This window comes from Sebastes umbrosus, chromosome 10, assembly GCF_015220745.1.
Source record: "Sebastes umbrosus isolate fSebUmb1 chromosome 10, fSebUmb1.pri, whole genome shotgun sequence".
NCBI classification, from domain to species: domain Eukaryota; kingdom Metazoa; phylum Chordata; class Actinopteri; order Perciformes; family Sebastidae; genus Sebastes; species Sebastes umbrosus.
Window position 1 is genome coordinate 32741816 of NC_051278.1, and position 21995 is coordinate 32763810.

Consider the following 21995-nt stretch of genomic DNA (forward strand, 5'->3'; position numbering starts at 1 on the left):
CCCCTGTTCAGTCTCTCAGAGGTTTCAGTTTTAAAGCTAGAGTGAAGATACTGGCATCATATGATACTTGCAACCATGTCATGCTATGCTAGGAAGGAGGTTATATAACGCTCCAAACTTATGCAAAATTTTGGCGCGGAAAAATTGGCATGTCCATTTTCAAAGGGCTCCCTTGACCTCTGACCTCCAGATATGTGAATGTAAATGGGTTCTATGGGTACCCACGAGTCTCCCCTTTACAGACATGCCCACTTTATGATAATCACATGCAGTTTAGGGCAAGTCATAGTCAAGTCAGCACACTGACACACTGACAGCTGTTGTTGCCTGTTGGGCTGCAGTTTGCCATGTTATGATTTGAGCATATTGTTTTATGCTAAATGCAGTACCTGTGAGGGTTTCTGGATCAATATCTGTTATTATTTTGTGTTGTTAATTGATTTACAATAATAAATATACATATACATTTACATAAAGCAGCATATTTGCCCACTCCCATGTTGATAAGAGTATTAAATACTTGACAAATCTCCCTTTAAGGTACGTTTTGAACAGATGAAAGAATTTGTGATTAATTTGTGATTGACTATGGACAATCATGCGATTAATTCCAACTAACCACTGGCGCACTTTACACTCACTTTACATTATACATCCTATTTACCTCTTTATTGCTGACTGCACTTATGTACATATTACATTTATCTATTGACGGACTGTACACACTATGTTCACCCATTCACTCTGTATCTTTTATATCTCTATTATTGTCTTTATAATTTTTGTATACCTTTACCTCTCCTGTGATTCACTCTGTTTGTTGATGTTGCTGCTTTGACACCTGAATTTCCCTCCGGGGATTAATAAAGGTTCATCTTATCTTATCTTATTTTATCTTAATTGCGATTAAATATTTTAGTCAATTGACAGCCCTAATACTTATGCTTATACCTGCAATGCCTACTATGTTAATACTGCTCATATAGTATATATCTAGTGTATTCATACCCCATACCTTCCACATTCTATTGGTTCCATATTTTATTCTGAACATTACTCTGCTGCACTTTACTTCTTTTTGCACTTCTGGTTAGATGCTAAACGGCGTTTTTGTTAAAACAAATGTTTCCTATGTTCAACCTTACAATTAATAGTAAACAATCATTGACTGCATTATCAATCACATTTTTGTAAATTGCATGAACATTTTGTATTAAAATTTAATTGAATTCACAGCTTATGTTTTAGTGTGTTTCAGTACGTCTAGGAAATTGTTTCCAATTTTCTGTTGTCTTCCGAAGGCAGCGCGAGGATCAGAGGAAGACCGCGACCATATTGCGGCGCAGGAAGTCGTCCTACCTGCTGAAGGCATATATGACCAGGAAGTTGCCGATCATGCCGGTGATGCCGATGACCAGGATGACGGAGCCGATGGTGTAGTGGGCGTGGTCGGGCACGTCCACTGTTGGGTATGGGTGCGGGGACTCGGGTGCCATCGCCACCTGGAGGACCAAACAGGAAAGGAAAAATGTGATGACGCTGCAGGTTGAAAACATTCGTACAGATCTCATTCATGGTGGATTACGCTCTGTTTCTGCAGTTTAAGCAATGAAATTTTTTTAATTTTATTTATTTTACATTTTAATGATCACATTATAAGTGATTCGTTCAGAACAATACTGTTGCAGTTGCTACTCCAATGTTTGTTTTATTTTATTTATACACAGTATTTGACAAAATAAAGCAATTTGAATTCTATTATTAATTTGTTTAAATTTTTCTCTTAAAACGCAACAAAAACACCCGTCAAGAGTTCCGTTAAAGCACCAGATCGATAAGCAGTATCGGTTAGAGTAGTACCGTTAAAAACCTAACGATACCCATCCCTACTCACTTCCCACGTATACACACACACTCTAAGCTCTCTACTCTTACAACAACTGGCTCTAGAGAGAGGGACATTCACATTTTGGCGTCGGCCACCATAGCTCACCTACACGCTTGGTACACGGGAGAAGTTGTAATCTGCAACCTCACTGCTAGATACGGCCAGGTCCAACACACTGTTCCTTTAATACCTTTCCGGCACAAGTTACATCACGTAAACAAATGTCATAATTCCCCATCGCTCCGTTTTACCTCCACACAGAAACACTGAACCTGGAGTCACTTGCTCTGTTTTCAGTGACCTCAACATCTGTTTGTGGATGAGAGCCCAAAAAGTAGAAAGAAATATTTGTTTTCAAAATGATTATAATAATTATTGTTAAAAATATGTATGGACAAGACCTCTGTATTATAAGATAAATCTCTGACCAAGACCTAAGAGAAGGTAAGCCACAGTTACACACGCCATGTTTGAGCTTATTCTGCTGTTCTTTAAAGGGACTTTGTAAGCGTATAAATGTAGCGGGTCGGCACACATGCGCGCTCTGAGAATATCTAGTGAATGTACAGTGGACGTTTGGGCAGAAATAACTGCTGCAGCTGCTCCAGAGAGAAACGTTACCGTCTCCCTCCTGCGCCCGCAGGGAGACACCGGGTGCCGGTGTCACGGTTCACGTTTCCCTCTGCGGAGCCTCGTCACTTCACAAGACACGGAAAACCTCTGTTGGTGCGCGCTGCGTCAGTGAATGCAAGCAGGCAGCGGAGGAGAGGCTCCGGTTGCTGGTGTCCCCGTGCGGGCGCAGGAGGGTGAGGCAGGAAAAGCCAACACTAGGATCAGCAGTGATTCATGGAGAGACCTTGGTCTGGTCAGCTAACATTACTGCCAAGCAGCTGAAATATAGAGTGATATTGTGCTTCTGGCTGACGTGTGTCGCCTCACTGTTTTGAGCGATGCTCGTTCAGGTATATTTAGAGCGAGCAAGCGCGAGCCCGACGCTGACTTTCGTTGATTTCACGGCCACAGGTTTCGCTGTTAACAAGCAATTCTGAAAGTTACAAATAGTCCCTTTAAAGAATTATCAGCACTTTAATGCTCCATGTATAGTCTGGAGACCTGTCCATGGTGTACCCCGCCTTCGCCCAATGTCAACTGGGATCGGCTCCAGCCCCCCCACTCCACAACCCTGAATAGATAATGGATGGATGGATGGATTAATAATCCATTGTCAGTAGTCAATTTTCTCTTATTTTTTGTCTTTCAGAAGAAAAAAACCTCCTGCCGCCTGGAGGACTGATCATTGTTTTAAGGCATTTGCAGGAGTGACATGAAAGCATGAGGAGAGATTAAAAAGTCCTTCATATCGATGACATTATCATCACATCCACAGACCTCCCTAATCACCAGCTACCAGCCTTAATTCTTTTTGAAAGACTAATATCTGCACAAGTTCTGTACATCACTGTTTCTAATTAACTCTGAGCTCTGTCTCTCTGTGATGTCTCAGACCTCTTCATCCCGTCTCCCTGTTGCCACGTTAACGGCATAAATTACTCCGCCGCCAGCAGAAATATCAGGCACAGCTTAACGGAGACGGAGGTCAGTCGGAGCAGCAGCCTGTTTAATTTGGCTGCGAAGCACGCTGGAGTTTTAATAAAAATATGTAAAAGTTCTATGGACCCTGGCATACCAGTGGACTCCCACCCTACCTGTCCCTCATACTCCTGCACCAGTATTATTAATCACTTGCAGTTTAGTTTGAAAACACATTTTCATATATTCACATTATTATACTGACTGATTGACAGGATAAAAATAAAAATAAATTAATATTAATATATAATAATAATGTTGTTTTTTTAGTTATAACATGATCATTGGATAAGTGCCCAACCATTTGCCATACCATATTATCCATGGAATGTTTCCAGTGTGATATTCAAAAATAAAAACATCATCAGCCACACATTCACTCGCACAATTTTCACATTATACAAAGCAAAGAAATAGGAGATGCTATTAAAATTGCTTCAACAAATTCTGTCCTGCATGTTTCCAGTTTTGCAAACCGGTTACCTGCATATGATTCTACATCAATTCTGGACCCGACCCGATTAAATCTGCTCCGAGCCGCTGCTGGGCAGTACAGGTAAAAGCTTGAGATGCACAACAAGGAACCAAATAAATGTTGAAAAATAAATAAATTAAAAAATGTAACCCCTTAACATTCCGACGGCCCGCCGGCAGGCCCGGTCACTATTCGGTTTCAGCATGTTGCTATGGTTACAGAAATGTGTGATTAAACCGGTGCCAAACCACTAAAACAGTATAACACGCACACATGCACGCACGCACGCACGCACTCACACACACACACACACACACACACACACACACACACACACACACACACCATCCAGCCAATCAGACATGAGTACACTCGAGCATGATGTTTATGCTGCAGTGACCTGTGAAACCAGAAGTCACATCCAGTGTGTGCTGGTTTTAATGTGCATTAAGTTGTTTTTTGCGCTCACAGCTCAGAACAAAGAGTCAGCATTAAAGAAAGAAGAGGAAGCTGTGAAGGACGCAGTGACAGTGATGGAGTCAGACACGTTGTGACAGCAGACGGCTGATGCAGCAGGAAACTAACAAACAAACAAACATGTGGGCTCAAGGACACACCAGCATCTGACTGACTGCAGCCTCACAGCGACAATCATTGAACTAAAACTCACACATCACTTTGATTCAGTGTGAACTGTTGGAGCTACAATCATTTGCTTCTGCACATGTGACGAGACAACATGTCCCTTTCACATATTCAAAAAGTGCTTGAAAATCCAGAGATTTCTGTTTTTTAGAAGTCTTGATCAGGAGCGGTGGATCAGAGTGAACGTAACGTTTTGTACTTCCAAACAAGAAGTTAAGTTTATCAGAGACTTGTTTTTTTTGGTCTAAAGTAGGGCAGTCAATCCATTCAAATATATAATCGTGATTAATCGCATGTTTGTCCACAGTTATTGCGATAAATCACAATTTTTTTATCTGTTCAAAATGTACATTAAAGGGAGATTTGTCAAGTATTTAATACTCTTACCAACATGAGAGTGGGCGAATATGCTGCTTTATGTAAATGTATGTATATATTTATTATTGGAAATAAATTAACAACACAAAACAATGACAAATATTGTCCAGATATTGTGGCAAACTGCAGCCCAACAGGCAACAACAGCTGTCAGTGTGTCAGTGTGCTGACTTGACTATGACTTGCCCTAAACTGCATGTGATTATCATAAAGTTGGCATGTCTGTAAAGGGGAGACTCGTGGGTACCCATAGAACCCATTTACATTCACTGATCTGGAGGTCAGAGGTCAAGGGACCCCTTTGAAAATGGCCATGGCAGTTTTTCCTCACCAAGATTTAGTGTGAGTTTGGAGCGTTATTTAGGCTCCTTCGCGACAAGCTACTGTGACATGGTTGGTACCAATGGAGTTATTAGGTTTTCTAGTTTCATGATACCAGTATCTTCACTTTAGCTTTAAAAGTGAGCCAGCTGCAACCTCCAAAATATCGATTGCGTTAATGCGTTAAAGAAATTATTGGTGTTAAAAGGAATTTGTGTTAACGCGTTATTATCGCGTTCACTTTGACAGCCCTAGTCTTAAGGTGTCTCTGGTAGTGAATGATCAGCTGAATCAGCAGTTCCACTAGGCTTTACAGAGCTTTATCAAGAGTTTCAGCTACACCCACGTTCACGTGGAGGGTCCACCATATTAAGTACCAACCCAAACCAATTAGCAGGGAGTGAAAGTGGGTTATAAAACCCTCCAACAGCGATCCATGCCGACTTACTGGCCACATTCAACAGCGTTGTTTGTCATAGAACACGCGCCGTACAAATGTAGTTGCTTGAAACTACTCGTAAAAAAGTGAACTGCTCAAACTAAGACAGACATTTAATATTGTCATACAGACGTTAACAACTTAAGGTTACGTTGTATTTAGGATCAAATGTCAAATCTAGAAAACGGTAGACATCTTCATTTGATTGTATATTGTTGTATATTTACAGGGACTGTTGCAAAAACCACACACATAAACATCAGAGTAAAAATGAGAAGATGTTTAGAAAAAAGAAGAAATGCCACCAAAGAAGCATGGGAGTAAGTTTTATTTCTTATTTTTAGTTTCTCTGTAGGCTATATTGCATATTCGTTTTATTCTTAATACTGTGAACCTTTGCACATCCACTCCGCTTGATATGAAACCCGGGTTATGAAACATTATGACAGTTTCGATCGGAGAGAGGGAAGTTCGTCCCAAAGCTTGCCGCTGGATTTATACTCTACACCTTAAAGAATTCAGCTCTGAGAGTGACTACAAACGGAGTTCAATCCGTCACGGAGTGGCAGTGGGGAGGAGTCCGGTTTGAGAAGGGCCCTTAGAGACTATAGCTGGTGAACATATCGGAGCATTTAGCAGCCAATCAGCAGTGAAGTTACGTCTCCTCCTCTGGGATGTGGGATTACTTCAGCCTCTACTTCTATATCTGGTGAATAAATCCAAAATGTCATCTAGTGTTTTAGCGGAGACAAAAGTAGGCCATTAAACTGAAGGAGGATTATTGTAAAGTGCAGCATGGCACTGACACTCCCAGAGTTGTGAGTGCTGTGAGATGCTGGGCAGGAAAAAAACATCAAGCCATATTCATTAAAAACACACACATGTGCATATTTACACATTAATCAGAAATGTTCCTCCAGTCTTTGAGCAAACCTTCATTATCAAAATGTTTTCCATCTCGTCAGCAGCGAGTGTTTTCTGCTGTCACCACATTATCTCCGGCACGGCGAGAGCAGCGTGGCCTGTCACAAAGAATCCAGTATCTCAGCTTCGCCTACCACTGCTGCCTTTGACTCTGGGAGGAGCAGTCTGATCTTCCAACCTCCACCCTTGCATCCCCGATGCTTTCTCTATTGAAGTTTTTATTGGACTTTATTAGTTGTAATCCACAGAAGACATTCAACAAATGTGTACCATTATTTCCAAATATTTCACTATCCACAAACATGTATTTTTGTATTTGTGTTGTGTAAAGTTACATCCACGAAAATACAGGGCGATTTGCAAATACGCATAACTTACTCTGTAAATACGTATTTTAAGGTTTACATGTAAAGTGATATATACGCATTTGACCGCACAGCTGGTAGCTACGTGGTTTGTGTACATGGCGTAACATAAGTGCATATTTAACGGTGTGGAGACAGAGCGTCCGATGTTATTAGGCTCTAAGTAAACAAGATAAGAAGATAGATTTGTCTTTTTATTTACTTAATCTTTTGGAATAAGGAATAAATAGAAATAGGAAAGTCTGACAAAACACGCACACTGCGCAGTGCAGCACTTCGTCTCTCGCGGCCAGTTAGTTCATTCTAATAGAAAACAATGCAATCAAACTGATTTAGTCACTGACGCTGGCTCGCGTTAAATAAAGATATTCCACGTCGTCTTTCACCTCCAGAAGCCAGGCTGTTGGTTGTCTCCTTAGACTCTACTTCTATAGCTTTAGACTGTAGTTCCGTCAGCTCATGTGAGGGAATGTCGCCCCCTCCTGGTGGAGCTAGTAAATGCACCTCTTACTTACAGATTGTTTCTACAGATCTTTGCGGTACTAATTGGACAAAATTACGTAAACAAACAGGAGGGGAGTTGCAAATGTCACATGGCCCCTAAATGCACAGGAAGCGATCTGCAAATGCGCAAATATCATTCTACGTGTAGAAATGGATGCATAAATGCTTATATATCACTTTACATGTAAACCTATAACATTTTTATATGGAATTAAAATACGTATTTACAGAGTAAGTTTTGTGTATTTGCAAATCACCCTGTATTTTTGTGGATGTGACTTTACACAACACAGATACAAAAATACATTTGTGGATAGTGAAATATTTGCAGATCATAGTATATATTTGTGAATTGTCTTCTGTGGATTACAACTCTTATCTACAGATCTGCTGTGGTACGAATCGGACAAAATTCCGTAAAAAAACAGGAGGAAGGTTACAAATGTCATGTGGCCCATAAATCCAGAGGAAGCGATCTGCAAATGCGCAAATATAATTCAATGTGTAGAAATAGATGCACAAATGCATATACATCACTTTACATGTAAACTAAACTAAACTTAAAATACGTATTTAAACAGTGTGTATTTGCAAATTGCCCTGTATTTTTGTGGATGTGACTTTACACAACACAAATACAAAAATACATGTTTGTGGATAGTGACATATTTGGAAATCATGGTACACATTTGTGGAATGTCTTCTGTGGGTTACAACTAATAAAGTGCAATAAAAACTTCCATATTTCTCCATGTTTCCCTTCTTCCCTCTGCTCCTCACTTACTAAATGTAAAACAGGGCCAATGAGTCTTTTAAACTGCTGCAGTATGTTCTAGGTTTTAGTTCAGGCTTTTTCTCATTTCAAGTCCTGTAAATCTAATGTTGCGTTCAACATTCCACACTATCATGCTATTTAGTGCGCTAAAACAGTATGTGAGATATTTTTAGTAAGTCCGAAACCTTAGTATGAAACCAATATAACAGGAATTTAGGGATGTCACAAGAACCGATTCTTTGGCACCAAGTTGATGCCAAAATTTTAAAAACGTGACGGTACTTTCTACAGTACTGAAGGTACCGTACGATGCCTGTAATGGTCATTGGTAGTGATGTGACTTTGAGGAAAATTTTCCCACCGGCTAATAAACTTGTGCTGAGCGCTGACTCTGATCTTTACTGTCGGGTGGCGGTGTGTCTGGCCTCTCCGGTAGAGCTTTTGCTGCGGGGCTCCGCTGCGGGGATCTACCTGGCGCCGCTGCTCCATGCACACCGGCTGTGACGGCTCCATCCACCTCGCGGCGATTACCTCATTAACGTTATGGTTCCCTTATAGCATTGACATTAAACGTGAAATATTGCCAAATAGGTGCGTTTGCTTTTCACTTCAACAACAAATCCTCTGCTCCTACTCCTACTACTCTGAGCTGACGGACCAGATGCGTTCACGGTCAGTATGTAGCGTCCGTCGTCTGACTATCGATTAATAACATGCTGCTGATACGCCAAAATGAACTAAATGGGTCAATTATTTTTATTTGTTACTTAAAGGCTACATGCCTCTGTTTTTTGTAATGTTCAAATGTTTTTAATAAAAGAGTATGTATTGAATTACAGTACAGGGGAGTTATTGTTGTTGTTGTCTGTTTTTTTTACCGTGGTATCGAATTGGTATCGAGAATCGTGGAAATTCACTGCTGTTGGTATCGACTACTAGATTTCTGGTATCCTGACATCCCTACATGAATTGCATACTATTTCCAGTGAAATATTACAGTATGCAACTCAGGACACTGCGGTGGCATAAATATGCCACAATGCAATGCGATAGTGACGACAACATTCATAACAGACATTGACGGACAGCTTTGTAACGTCAAAAACAGTTTAAGTGTATGTATAAGATTTCACTTTGCAAGGCATAATATATATATATATCTTATTAATTCATTCATTTTTTGGATTCTCACAAGGTTGCCACGGGTTACCATGGTTACATGTCTCCAACCGGCAAGGAGGCGCTCAGGAAGTGACGATGAAAATTACTGCTCTGTACGTCCGAAAAGGTCCATACTACTGTTTAGTCATCCTTAGTCAGTGGAAGCGACCCTGTTGACCTGATGTATTCTGTCTGGTAATGTGGATTCATAAAGAGATCGGTGATGCAGTCACATTCAAGGACGTTTCAGCACTGAGGGAAACACTGTAGCCAGAATGATGCTGACTGATGCATGTGGGCTGTCACTGGGACATCCTGGTTCACCTCAGGCCATCACGTGAATCCTTAAAGAGAAACTTTTCCGATTCCCTACCGGCTTTGTATCATTGCGATGTGGGTGATATGTGCAAATGAACAACGTTCCCTCCGTGTTACCGCCGCCCGGAGCTCCCAGCTCACCCACCGTCGAATGAAACAAAATGCAGGAAACACAGAGGGAAGACGTTCAGCGTCCATTTGCACATACCAGATTGCAATGATACAAAGCCGGCAAAGTTTCTCTTTTGTTGGACTCTCTAACAGGTGAACAACCATGTGACCTCGCAGCGTCAGACGTTGAATGAAATTGGCACCGGGGAACATGCCCATCCTGCTAGGGCTGTCTTGACAACACAGTCTCACAGCAGTTTGTGAAATAGTCACAAAATTTAATCTATTTGATTTGTGTACATAGACACAAATTTCCCTTTGTTTTTGTGACGCTCAGCACAACGACGCTTGTGTCAATTTCTGCTCTAATCTTTTTCAAAATGAAACTTCGTAGTAGGAAAAGATCGTGGTTTGGATTAAAATAACTGGAAGTACTGTAACTTAAGTATGGAAGTTACGTGACAAATAAATCAACTTCAACGCCGGTCTCCTGGGCCTCCATACGCTGTGATCTCGTGATCACGTTGATTACATACAAATTGATTTTGTGCTGGACATCACAAAAAAATGGTGAAATTCATACACAGATTTGTCACTAATCAATACATTCAATTTTGTGACTATTTCACAAACTGCTGTGTTTTTTGGTCTTCGAAGCTTCAGTGAGAAATATTCGAAGGTATCCGAAGCTTCATGGAGCGGCGCAGCAGGCTGACGTGTACTTCTGTCAGTGTCCACATGCACCACACAACAAACAATGATATCCGTCTGACAATAACTAATAATAATTATTGTTGAATAATGAATAATGTTGTAAGAAGGGCTGTCAATGTTAACATGTTAACGCAACTTGCGCTTTTCAGGTTGTAATGGGCTCCGTTTTAAAGCTGGAGATAAGATACCGGCATCATATGAAACTATAAAAAATGAAGGAATACATCGGTACCAACCATGTCATACTAGCTTGTTGCAAAGGAGGCTAAATAAAGCTCCAAACTTACGCAAAATTTTGACGAGGAAAAACTGGCATGGCCATTTTTTCTCTGACCTCAAGATATGTGAATGAAAATGGACAATTGCGAATAAATATTTTAATCATTTGACAGCCCTAGTTGTGTTATTGTTCCTTATATCATGGGCTATTTTGGGATTTATACATTATTAATACATATATAAAAAAAAACTAAGCATTTGAATACTGATTTGGAGGTTGATTGCCATGGCAACGGTCAAAGCATCATATCATAGAAGCATTCGGGTCAGCTCTACCCCTCGCTTTTACAGTTTCAGTTTGATTCACTCACTTAAAATATACACATTGTACACACTATCATTTCTCATTTGTCCCCTTTCAAACTTGTGAAACCATACATCTTAGTTAGTTTGGGTCCGAATAGATACTGATATTTCTGTACCAAAGTATTTGGTATCTTTATCAAGTAAAATATATCTGAAATACACAAAAAGACTTTCTCCACTGAGCAGCTTAAGTTAACTGAAATGTGTGTGATGTTTATGAAACTCGTCTATTAATCCCCTGTTGTCCTGCGTCCGTCTGCAGGACTCTGGACACTCAGGCAGGACGTTGACGTGAGATAATGATGTACTAATGAGAACTGGAAGCTGATCAGCTTCACATGTAAATTATCTCTGTGACTTTACTGAAAGGTCGTTTTTCTCATTATGGTCGTTTTCATCACATCCAACAGTCCCATGTGATGAGTTAATGAGCGTCTACATGTACAGTTATTAAGTATTCATCATTAATATTAGGTCACACAGTGATGAGTTACAGTGAAAGTTATTGAGGTTTTCACATGAATCATTATTTTTGGAAATAAAAAACCCACACAGAGAACAGTGTTAGACACTGATATATGTGAATGATCTTTGATTAGTTCATTAATATCTGTGAAACAACCTGAAAACTGTCTTAAAGAATTGTTCCTGATGAACCCTACTGTAAATCAGCTGCTAAACACACCTAATGCTTCATGCTTACAAGGGAAGTGCTCAATAAATCAATCAGTCGATAGACAGAAAATTCATTTGCAACTATTTTGATGATTGAATAATCATTTTTAATGCAAAATTCCCAAATTTTTGATGGTTTCAACTTCTCAAATGTGAGGATTTGATACTTTGCATTGACACACATGATATACGATACGATAATACGATAATACGTTATTGTCAGACAGGTCTGAAATTTGTTTTGCATCACAGCAGCTCCATTTGCAACATCACAGAAAGGACAAAGACAAGAAACAAAGATACATACATTTAAACATTACAATCACAGCAGACGATATTCACGGCCCTTCAACGTTCATTTGATCTGGGATTAGGCTCCATATTTAGTTTTAGGATTGACTGGTGTACAAAAGAGTGCTTCAGTCTAACCTTATTAAATCGCAGAACCCTGCATATACGATTTGATGGTAACAATTCATATTCACGGTTTAAAACACGGTTGGGGTCAGAGACGATTTTGTTAGCCAGCCTTAACATGTTATTATGATAGGCTGATTCATAGAATTTCTCAAGGGGTTGACCTACAATCTTTGAGCAGATTTTCATTTGGTGGAGCAGTTTTGACTTTAAAGTAGTGGACAAACTCTTGTACCATGTAGTATAACAATACTGTAGAACACTCATGATCACAGAAGTAAAAAACAAAAGAAGAATTTGTTTACTCGCCCCAAAAGACCTGAGGCGGCGGAGAAAGTAAATTCTTTGTTTTGTCTTTTTACAGACAAATTCAATGTGGTCTTTCCAAGATAACAGATGATCTATCATTACGCCCAAATATTTATATGAAAATACCTGCAGGATTTTTTCGTTATGAATAACAATAGGAACTTTATGAGAGTCAGATGGTGAACCAAATACAATTTCTTCCGTTTTCTTTGTGTTAATCTTAAGAACATTACTGTCACTCCATTCGACCATTTTATTCAAGCCATGTTGGTGCAGCCCAGGGTTGTCTTAACAGAGATATTATGGCTGTATCATCAGAATACTTTAGAATGTATTGATTTGGTGTATCTGTACGGCAGTCATCGGTTGGTTGAAAAGGTGAAAAGGTGAAAAGCATAGCTGAACTCACGCAGCCCTGGGGGGCCCCAACATTGGTCGTGATGACAGTGGAAAGAGTTTTGTTCACTTTATAGTAAGCTGAAATGATGGGACTATAAATGAACCACACATAAACACCTGTGGTTCAGTGTGTTGTCTGGAGGATGTACTCAGTTGTCAGGTTCTCTGTTTGACAATGGCTTACAGGTTTATTAAACCGGAATCAAATTCCTTGTATGTGTTGTGATGTCATGAGAGGGTGTGTCACAGAGGGGAGATACATTCCCTCCCGGTGGCTGCAGCAAGGACTACAACCCATCATGGCGTCCACTCAGAGACTACAGAACCCATAGTCAGCGGGGCAGTCAGGACAAAGATTGCTGCTCAGCTGAATTGAGTGAGCTGATTGCCCCAGTGAGGGAGCTGTGGTGAAGGGGAACAGAGCAGGTGAAGTAGAGGAAACAGTTTGAGGTGCACAGAGAGAGAAGCAGGTCTTTTTGGTTGTGTTGCAGAGAAGACCTTGAATGACAGTTTTTGTTAGAATACGTTTTGTTTCGTTTACCGGCTGACTGTACGGATTAAGTTGACCTGTTATGAGAAGACTGAATACACAATCTAAGTTGGAAAGCAAAGCCTGTCTGTCTTCATTTCCTGCACCCATACCTTTAAAGCTCCAAGAGAAAAGCTCCCGACCTCTCAAGACATCACAGTATGTACTTGGTGGATAAAAACTGATTCTTCTTTAGCTATAAATAAGCTACATTTGAGTTTATCTTGAGTTACTGCAGCTCTAACAGTGGGGGGGTTAACTACCTTTGAATAATGAGTCAGGACAGACTTGTGCCAACATGGCGTAGATGCAGCATTATTTACAGCAAATAGAGAATCTTCCCTGAACTGAATATAAAGTGGATCAGTGTTGGCAGGCTTACAGCAGCCGCCAATCCATTACTACTGTAATTATGTAACACAATGACACCGTGTAGCTTTTCTATATGCAGCTGACCCAGATAACTCTCTCACTGCAATTACAGTTGTGTCTGAATCGCTCTGGATGTCAATAAAGTTTCATATAAATTATCGTTCCTCATCTCCTCTACGAGTCTTTTTTCTCATTTTAGCCAAACTCGATGTTTGATGATGTTTGTCCAGCGACCCTCTGCTCATGAAGTCATTTAAAAGTCACGAAATCATCTGAAACTGAAGCTGCGTCTGTCAAAGTTGAAGTTTGGACAGGACGAGATTCATTCGAGGGTCAGTTGAGAGAGGACACCAGAGCCTCCTTGTTTTCTGCTGTTTGACTGAAAAGCAGTGCTTCAAGCGGAAAATAAGTGCTAGGACTCTCTTATTCACATGTTGGCGTGTGTATCGGCCGGTCTCTTGTGACTTATTCCTATTTATTCCTTATTTCTTTAAGCATGTTAAACTGTGTCAGTCATAATCAGCTGTGGTTTTATTGCTATTATTATCCTTGGACTGTGCATCTTCTATAGTAAGCCTATGATACTAGTAATAATATTCCAACTGGAACGTCATAGGGTTAAGTTGGTGTGTTTATAGTGTTAATAGTTAAAGTGTTTTCCTGTGTTATTTGTAGCCTATAGTCGGGTATCATTCAGGTTTTAGGAGCAGTGGCCCAGTTAGGAAGCTCCTACATATTATACAGAGACACATTCTGAATTTCTACAGTGAATAAAAGGTACTAGGAGATATTAGGTTAGGGGGGGGAACCCAAAGAAAATTGTAAGGTTTTTGACTTAAAACTATGCAATTTTACATAATTTTGGACCATTATTATTACGAGTTAAATGATTATTTTAATATTTCTCAAAGCTTTTGTCTGAACATTTAATGCTTCTGGAAATGTTTGCCCTAAAAGAGCAGATTCAGACAACTTCTAAATAATGTTTAATTTATTATATTTATTCAAAAATATAAAAAGTTATGACAAACAGTTCACTCATTATTTTACAAAAAGGACGTGAACATTGAATTGATAAATTACAGCATCCTCATCCTCCCTCGTGCCGTGCGTCGGCTCGTCCAGATTCTCCCCACATAGTTTTTATGTTCATCCGGCTTATGAGGCGTGGCGCAAATACGCTGGCGCTGCGCCGTTATGAGTCTCCCAGATAACCTGATATGGAGAGGGCAGAGAAGAGTTGCGGCAGCTTGTGAGAAGCTCCGATACATAAGAACAAGTCGCGCTACGCCAAGGAGTAAAATGTGCCGGTATTGCGTAGCGGTGACTACCGACCCACTTCGAGCACTGACTGAAAGAGTATCACAAACAAATGGAGGATATCTTCAACAAGTATAGAGAGATAGTAAATATACTGAATAACTATAAATATAGCGTGCAATTAAGTCCCGCCCACACCAGAGGGGAAAACAATTCATCGCTCTTCATTGACCTTGTATTGTGTGAAGGTGCCTCCTTGTCAATTCTGTCTGCCAGCAAACAGCTAAAAAAAATGCCTAAAAGCTGCGACAGGGTAACGAACCCAGAACGGAGCTTTCATAAGCTGCTAAACCAAAAAACTGAGACTTTAAGAAGACAAAAGCAAGACATCAGCAGGAAGAATGGGAAAGCAGCGGGATCCTGACACTCAGTATGCCGACATGTGCAGCAAGCATTTTGTCCAAATGTCAGTTTTAGTCTAACTATATTTCTGTAAGTTAAAGGTCCCATATAATGCTCATTTTCAGGTTTATAATTGTATTTTGTGTTTTTACTAGAACATGTTTACATGCTGTAATGTTAAAAAAAAAGTTTATTTTCCTCATAATGTCTGCCTGAATATGCCTGTATTTACCCTCTGTCTGAAACGCTCCGTTTTAATTTCGACGGAATTGTGACGAAATTGCTATAGAATTGCGTTGCTAGGCAACAGCTTGGGTCCATGTGTACTTCCTGTCAGCTGATGACATTCACATACACTGCAACAGGAAATAAACTGGGACACATTTAGAATGTTTATGTTTAAATCTGTGAAAGGGTCTAAATATTGTATATTTGTGACATCACAAATGGACAGAGATCCTTATGGCTTGTTTCAAATGGAGTTTCTGAATAGAGGCTGTGTGTATTTCCCTGTGGATTGAGCATTTCAATACTTTCACAGTATTTATATAGAACTTAAGCCTGCTTTATAATAAAAAACTTGAAAATCTCACTTTTTTATAATATGGGACCTTTAAGCTAAAGCATTAAACAGTATGCAACTTGTGTTATAGTGGAATGGGGATAAATCAGAAAGCTATACAGTACTGTTTGCAAGTGCCATCGCTAACTACATTAGCTTGCTAACAACTAACTTCATTGTCATCCATCATTATTTTAGTTATCAACTTCACCCCTTAACGCATATTAACCGTCATCTGTTCTTGTAGAATGTCCGGTGTAATCGGTTTAATAACCGGTGAGAAAATTTCCTCACCCTCACATCCTGGACAAACCGGGACAATCCCGGACATACCTAGATGTCTGGTCAGCATACTCTGGTGGGCGTGGTTTTCAGATTATGACGCGTTGTGCTCTGTCTCTATCTGGATAATGAACCCGTCACTCAATAACTCTGTTGTTGATGTTCCCAAACCCCTGCACTGTAAAGAACACTGTTAAAGCAAATACAATAGGCTCCATCTCTGCAAGTCTAATGACCTGGTGGGGGTTGGAGGGGGGGGGGGTAAATGATGCTTCTCCATCAACATGTTATGACACCTACATCTGGAGGCTCTGTAGATTTAAAGACTCTGCAATGGAAGTTCACCTCTTGACAGGGACTGATAGAGGTGGGGTGTCTTAGTGTGTGTTGTTGTTTGTTTCTTAGTGTGTCTGCTGGTCTGAGCAGCCAAGCTGTGATGTCGGGTCAACAACCATCAGCAGAGATAAAGAGACTGAGGCGACAAGTGCATGATGGGAGGATTAAGAGCGAGGCAGCATGATGTGTCAATTCCAGTTCCCATCAGCCCTCAGGGGGGGTATGTACAGTAGGCCCTCCTCTTTTTCCTCTGTGTGTGTGTGTGTGTGTGTGTGTAAAATCTTCCTGTGGGCTTCATTGTTTTCTATTGATTGGTGATCACAGGATCCTTTAAAAACAGAGCTTACTGCTGTCAGTCATGCGGTGATGAAGACGTCGCCAGCCTGTCGATGGCAAATAAATTTACCCAACAGATTGACACATGAGGTGATTCTTCTTCTGTTTTTGTTCTCTGGAGGTTTTTTTCCTGACTTCCTGTGCGTTCCAATAGCCATACTACCATACTAGTATTTAGTATGAAAGAAACAGATTTAATATGTCCCAACACAGTATATCAAATACAGTATATGCCACAAATACCAGGATGTTCTACGATATCCAGTCACATTCTGTAGTATAATTTTGCAGCTAATCTAACCCACAATCCTCCATGCAGCAGATATATGAGCAAGAGGGTCAAAGTAATTTGTCCCAATAGTATGCATACTGCATGCAATAGTACATACTTTGTAAGGGCAGCTGCAGGGCGTAGTAAAAGTAAAAGTAAAAACTATGCAGAGGAACGCAGCCCTTGTTGTTTGAAAATACAGACAGACACTGAACTTTAGAGCGGGACACTACTGGTTTACCTCCAGTTTACCTCCAGTTTATTGCCAGTTTACCTCCAGTTTACTGTCAGTTTACCACCTGTTAGCCTCCGGTTTACCTCCAGTTTGCCTCCAGTTTACTGCCAGTTTACCACCTGTTTGCCTCCAGTTTACCTCCAGCTTACCACCAGTTTGCCTCCAGTTTACCTCCAGCTTACCACCAGTTTGCCTCCAGTTTACCTCCAGTTTACCACCAGTTTACCTCCAGTTTACCTCCAGTTTACCACCAGTTTATCTCCAGTTTACCACCAGTTTACTGCCAGTTTAACTCCAGTTAACCACCAGTTCACCACCAGTTTACCTCCAGTTTACCACCAGTTTACTGCCAGTTTACCTCCAGTTCACCACCAGTTTACCACCAGTTTGCAGCCAGTTTACTGCCAGATTGCAGCCAGTTAACCACCAGTTTACTGCCAATTTACCACCAGTTTACCTCCAGTTTACCTCCAGATTAAAACCAGTTTACCTCCAGTTTACTGCCAGTTTAACACCAGTTTACCTCCAGTTTATCTCCAGATTAAAACCAGTTTACCTCCAGTTTGCAGCCAGTTTACCTCCAGATTAAAACCAGTTTACTGCCAGTTTACCACCAGTTTACCTCCAGTCTACCACCAGATTAACTCCAGTTTTCAGCCAGTTTAACATTTGTTTAACACCAGTTAATCACCAGTTTACCACCAGTTTACCTCAAATTTACTGCCAGTTTACCACCAGTTTGCCTCCAGTTTACCTCCAGTTTACTGCCAGTTTACCACCAGTAAACCTGCAGTTTACCTCCAGTTTACTGCCAGTTTACCACCAGTCGACCACCAGTTTAACACCAGTTTACAGCAGGTTTACCACCAGTTTACCTCCAGTTTACCTCCAGTACTGCCAGTTTACCACCAGTTTGCCTCCATTTTACCTCCAGTTTACCTCCAGTTTACCACCAGTTTACCTCCAGTCGACCATCAGTTTACTGCCAGTTTACCGCCAGTTCACCACCAGTTTACTGCCAGTTTACCACCAGTTTACCTCGAGTCTACCACCAGATTAACTCCAGTTTGCAGCCAGTTTAACATTTGTTTAACACCAGTTAATCACCAGTTTACCACCAGTTTACCTCCAGTTTACTGCCAGTTTACCACCAGTTTGCCTCCAGTTTACCTCCAGTTTACTGCCAGTTTACCACCAGTTAACCTCAAGTTTACCACCAGTTTACTGCCAGTTTACCACCAGTATACCTCCATTTTACCTCCAGTTTACTGCCAGTTTACCACCAGTATACCTCCAGTTTACCTCCAGTTTACTGCCAGTTTACCACCAGTCGACCACCAGTTTAACACCAGTTTACAGCAAGTTTACCACCAGTTTACCTCCAGTTTACCTCCAGTACTGCCAGTTTACCACCAGTTTGCCTCCATTTTACCTCCAGTTTACCTCCAGTTTACCACCAGTTTACCACCAGTTTACCTCCAGTCGACCACCAGTTTACTGCCAGTTTACCGCCAGTTTACCTCCAGTTTACTGCCAGTTTACCTCCAGTTTACCACCAGTTTGCAGCCAGTTTACCACCAGTTTACAGCCAGTTTACCTCCAGTTTACCACCAGTTTGCAGCCAGTTTACCTCCAGTTTACTGCCAGTTTGCAGCCAGTTTACCGACAGTTTGCAGCCAATTTACCTCCAGGTTACTGCCAGTTTGCAGCCAGTTTACCACCAGTTTACTGCATATTTACCACCAGTTTACCTCAAGTTTACCACCAGATTACGTCCAGTTTGCTGCCAGTTTACCTCTAGTTTACCACCAGTTTGCCTCCAGTTTACTGCCAGTTTACCACCAGTTTGCCTCCAGTTTACTGTCAGTTTACCACCCGTTTACCTCCAGTTTGCAGCCAGTTTACCTCCAGATTAAAACCAGTTTACTGCCAGTTTACCACCAGTTTGCCTCCAGTTTACCACCAGTTTACCTCCAGTTTACTGCCAGTTTGCAGCCAGTTTACCGACAGTTTGCAGCCAGTTTACCTCCAGGTTACTGCCAGTTTGCAGCCAGTTTACCACCAGTTTACTGCATATTTACCACCAGTTTACCTCAAGTTTACCACCAGATTACCTCCAGTTTACTGCCAGTTTACCTCCAGTTTACCACCAGTTTGCCTCCAGTTTACTGCCAGTTTACCACCAGTTTGCCTCCAGTTTACTGCCAGTTTACCACCAGTTTGCCTCCAGTTTACCACCAGTTTGCCTCCAGTTTACTGCCAGTTTACCTCCAGTTTACACCCAGATTAACTCCAGTTTGCCTCCAGTTTAACATTTGTTTACTACCAGTTTATCACCAGTTTACCACCAATTTAACATCAATTTATTTCTAGATTACCACCAGTTTAACACCAGTTTAACACCAGTTTATCTCCAGATTACCACCAGTTTAATACCAGTTCACCACCAGTTCACCACCAGTTCACCACAACTTTACCACCAGTTCACCACCAGTTTATGACCAGTTTACCACCAGTTTACACATGTTCCACCTGAACACACACACAGTTGATGTATTGCAACAGGATCAGACAAAGTCAAACTGGGAAGAAAACCTGTGGAGAAAATTCAAATCATAGGCTTGATGTGGCTTAAATCATGTGTGTGTGTGTGTGTGTGTGTGTGTGTGTGTGTGTGTGTGTGAAGACATTTTTACAAACTGAGGATATTCAGGCTGCTTTTCACTTTCTTTCTGTAAGCTGTTTGAGAGCTCAGAGCCAGACTTACTAACATACTCGCCAACCTTGAGACCTCAAAAATAAGAAAGTTTCAAAACCAAAGCAGGGGGTCTGGGGCTTCTCTGACGTCATCCCTGGAGCACTCTATTGTGTAGAGGATGTTTGGACGGTGGCCTAATGTTCAGGTTGTAGGGGTAAGCAGCAGGAGTTGGTCTACAGTAAGTGGCGATGAAGTTAATTTATGAGCTGATACAGGGTTGCACAATTATACACCTACATACGAAACATATTAACTTCCAACTTCTAGGCCCCTAATATTATTGGAGATGTTGTCTTTCAAGAAATATATCTGAAATATAAAATGTACCATTTTCATTTACATATCTTGAGATCAGAGGTCAAGGGACCCCTTTGAAAATGGCCATGCCAGTTTTTCCTCGCCAAAATTTTGCCCAGGTTTGGAGCGTTATTTAGCCTCCTTGGCAACGAGCTAGTATGACATGGTTGGTACCGATGGATTCCTTAGGTTGTAGTTTCATATGATGTCAGTATCTTCACTCTAGTTTATAAACGTAGCTCGCTACAGCCTAAAAATTGCAAGTTGCGTTAATGCGTTAAAGAAATTAGTGGCGTTAAAACAAATTTAAGTTAACACGTTATTATGGCGTTAACTTTGACAGCCCTAGTCCGAAGCTTTTTGATCCATATAAACGGTTGATCACTGTAACTGTGATCACTAGAAGCTGTTTCCACTGTATCATATTCCATTTCTGCTGAAACATCCCCTTAAATCCTACACACTGGTCCTTTAAGTTAGGTGTAAATGATGGAAATGATTCACTTTCGCTGCAGATCGAGCTCCAGGAGGTCATCTAGTGTTCGATGCCTTGGAACGAAATGTCTGATTTGAAAGAAACAAATACATGTGTACAAGGCCGGGCAAAGATCTGCAAAGGATGAAAATATTCCATTACTATAGAGGGGAATTATGGTATATATACAAAAATATCAGAATCTTTATTTTGAATTATATTATCACTCCTATAAGAGTCAAACTACCTTTATTTAAACAACAATTTTTAATTCCCTGTTATTTCTCTCGTTTTGGTTTCTTTGCTTTAACATCTCAGCCTATTCCTAATGGTTTGGGTTAAGGTTGCTGACAACCCTGTAAAAACATGAATCAATACTTTGACAAAAGATGACATCATAACAATTACATCAGTTAAAGGGACTGTTTGTAACTTCTTACACGTATAAATCATTGCGGGTCGGTGTCCCATGCGCGCTCGCGTGTGGCTACGCTGTTCAGACTCAGACTCCAACACAAACTACAGTGAAGCACCAAAACCTCTTGGTTGTATCTAGTGAAGCCCGTCTGTTAAACAGTGTTGGCCGCGGTCGGAGGACGCGGGGGGAGACCGTAGCTTTGGTCTCCAGGACCGGAGTCTCTGCTGTACTCTGCTCCTCTGCCTGCCTTCACTCACACACCGCGCTCGTTCTCGCTCTTTTGCTCAATTCTCACGTGCATGCGCGCACACTACACACTGCAGAAGAGTTAGTTTAGCTCTGAGAATATCTAGTGAATCTACAGTGGACGTTTGCGCAGACATAACTGCTGCAGCTCCTCCAGACCAACAGAGGTTTCCCGTGTCTTGTGAAGTGACGGGGCTCCGCAGAGAGAGATGTTATCGTCTCC

General features: G+C 40.9%; 1 protein-coding gene across 1 annotated transcript in view; it reads right to left on the reverse strand.

The window, feature by feature from the left end:
* Window positions 1-21995, reverse strand: part of opn4a (opsin 4a (melanopsin)) — a 78709-nt gene that overhangs the window by 29836 nt on the left and 26878 nt on the right. The window contains 1 exon segment of the mRNA XM_037783337.1: window positions 1360-1502. Within this exon segment, the coding sequence (XP_037639265.1) occupies window positions 1360-1502 (143 nt within the window).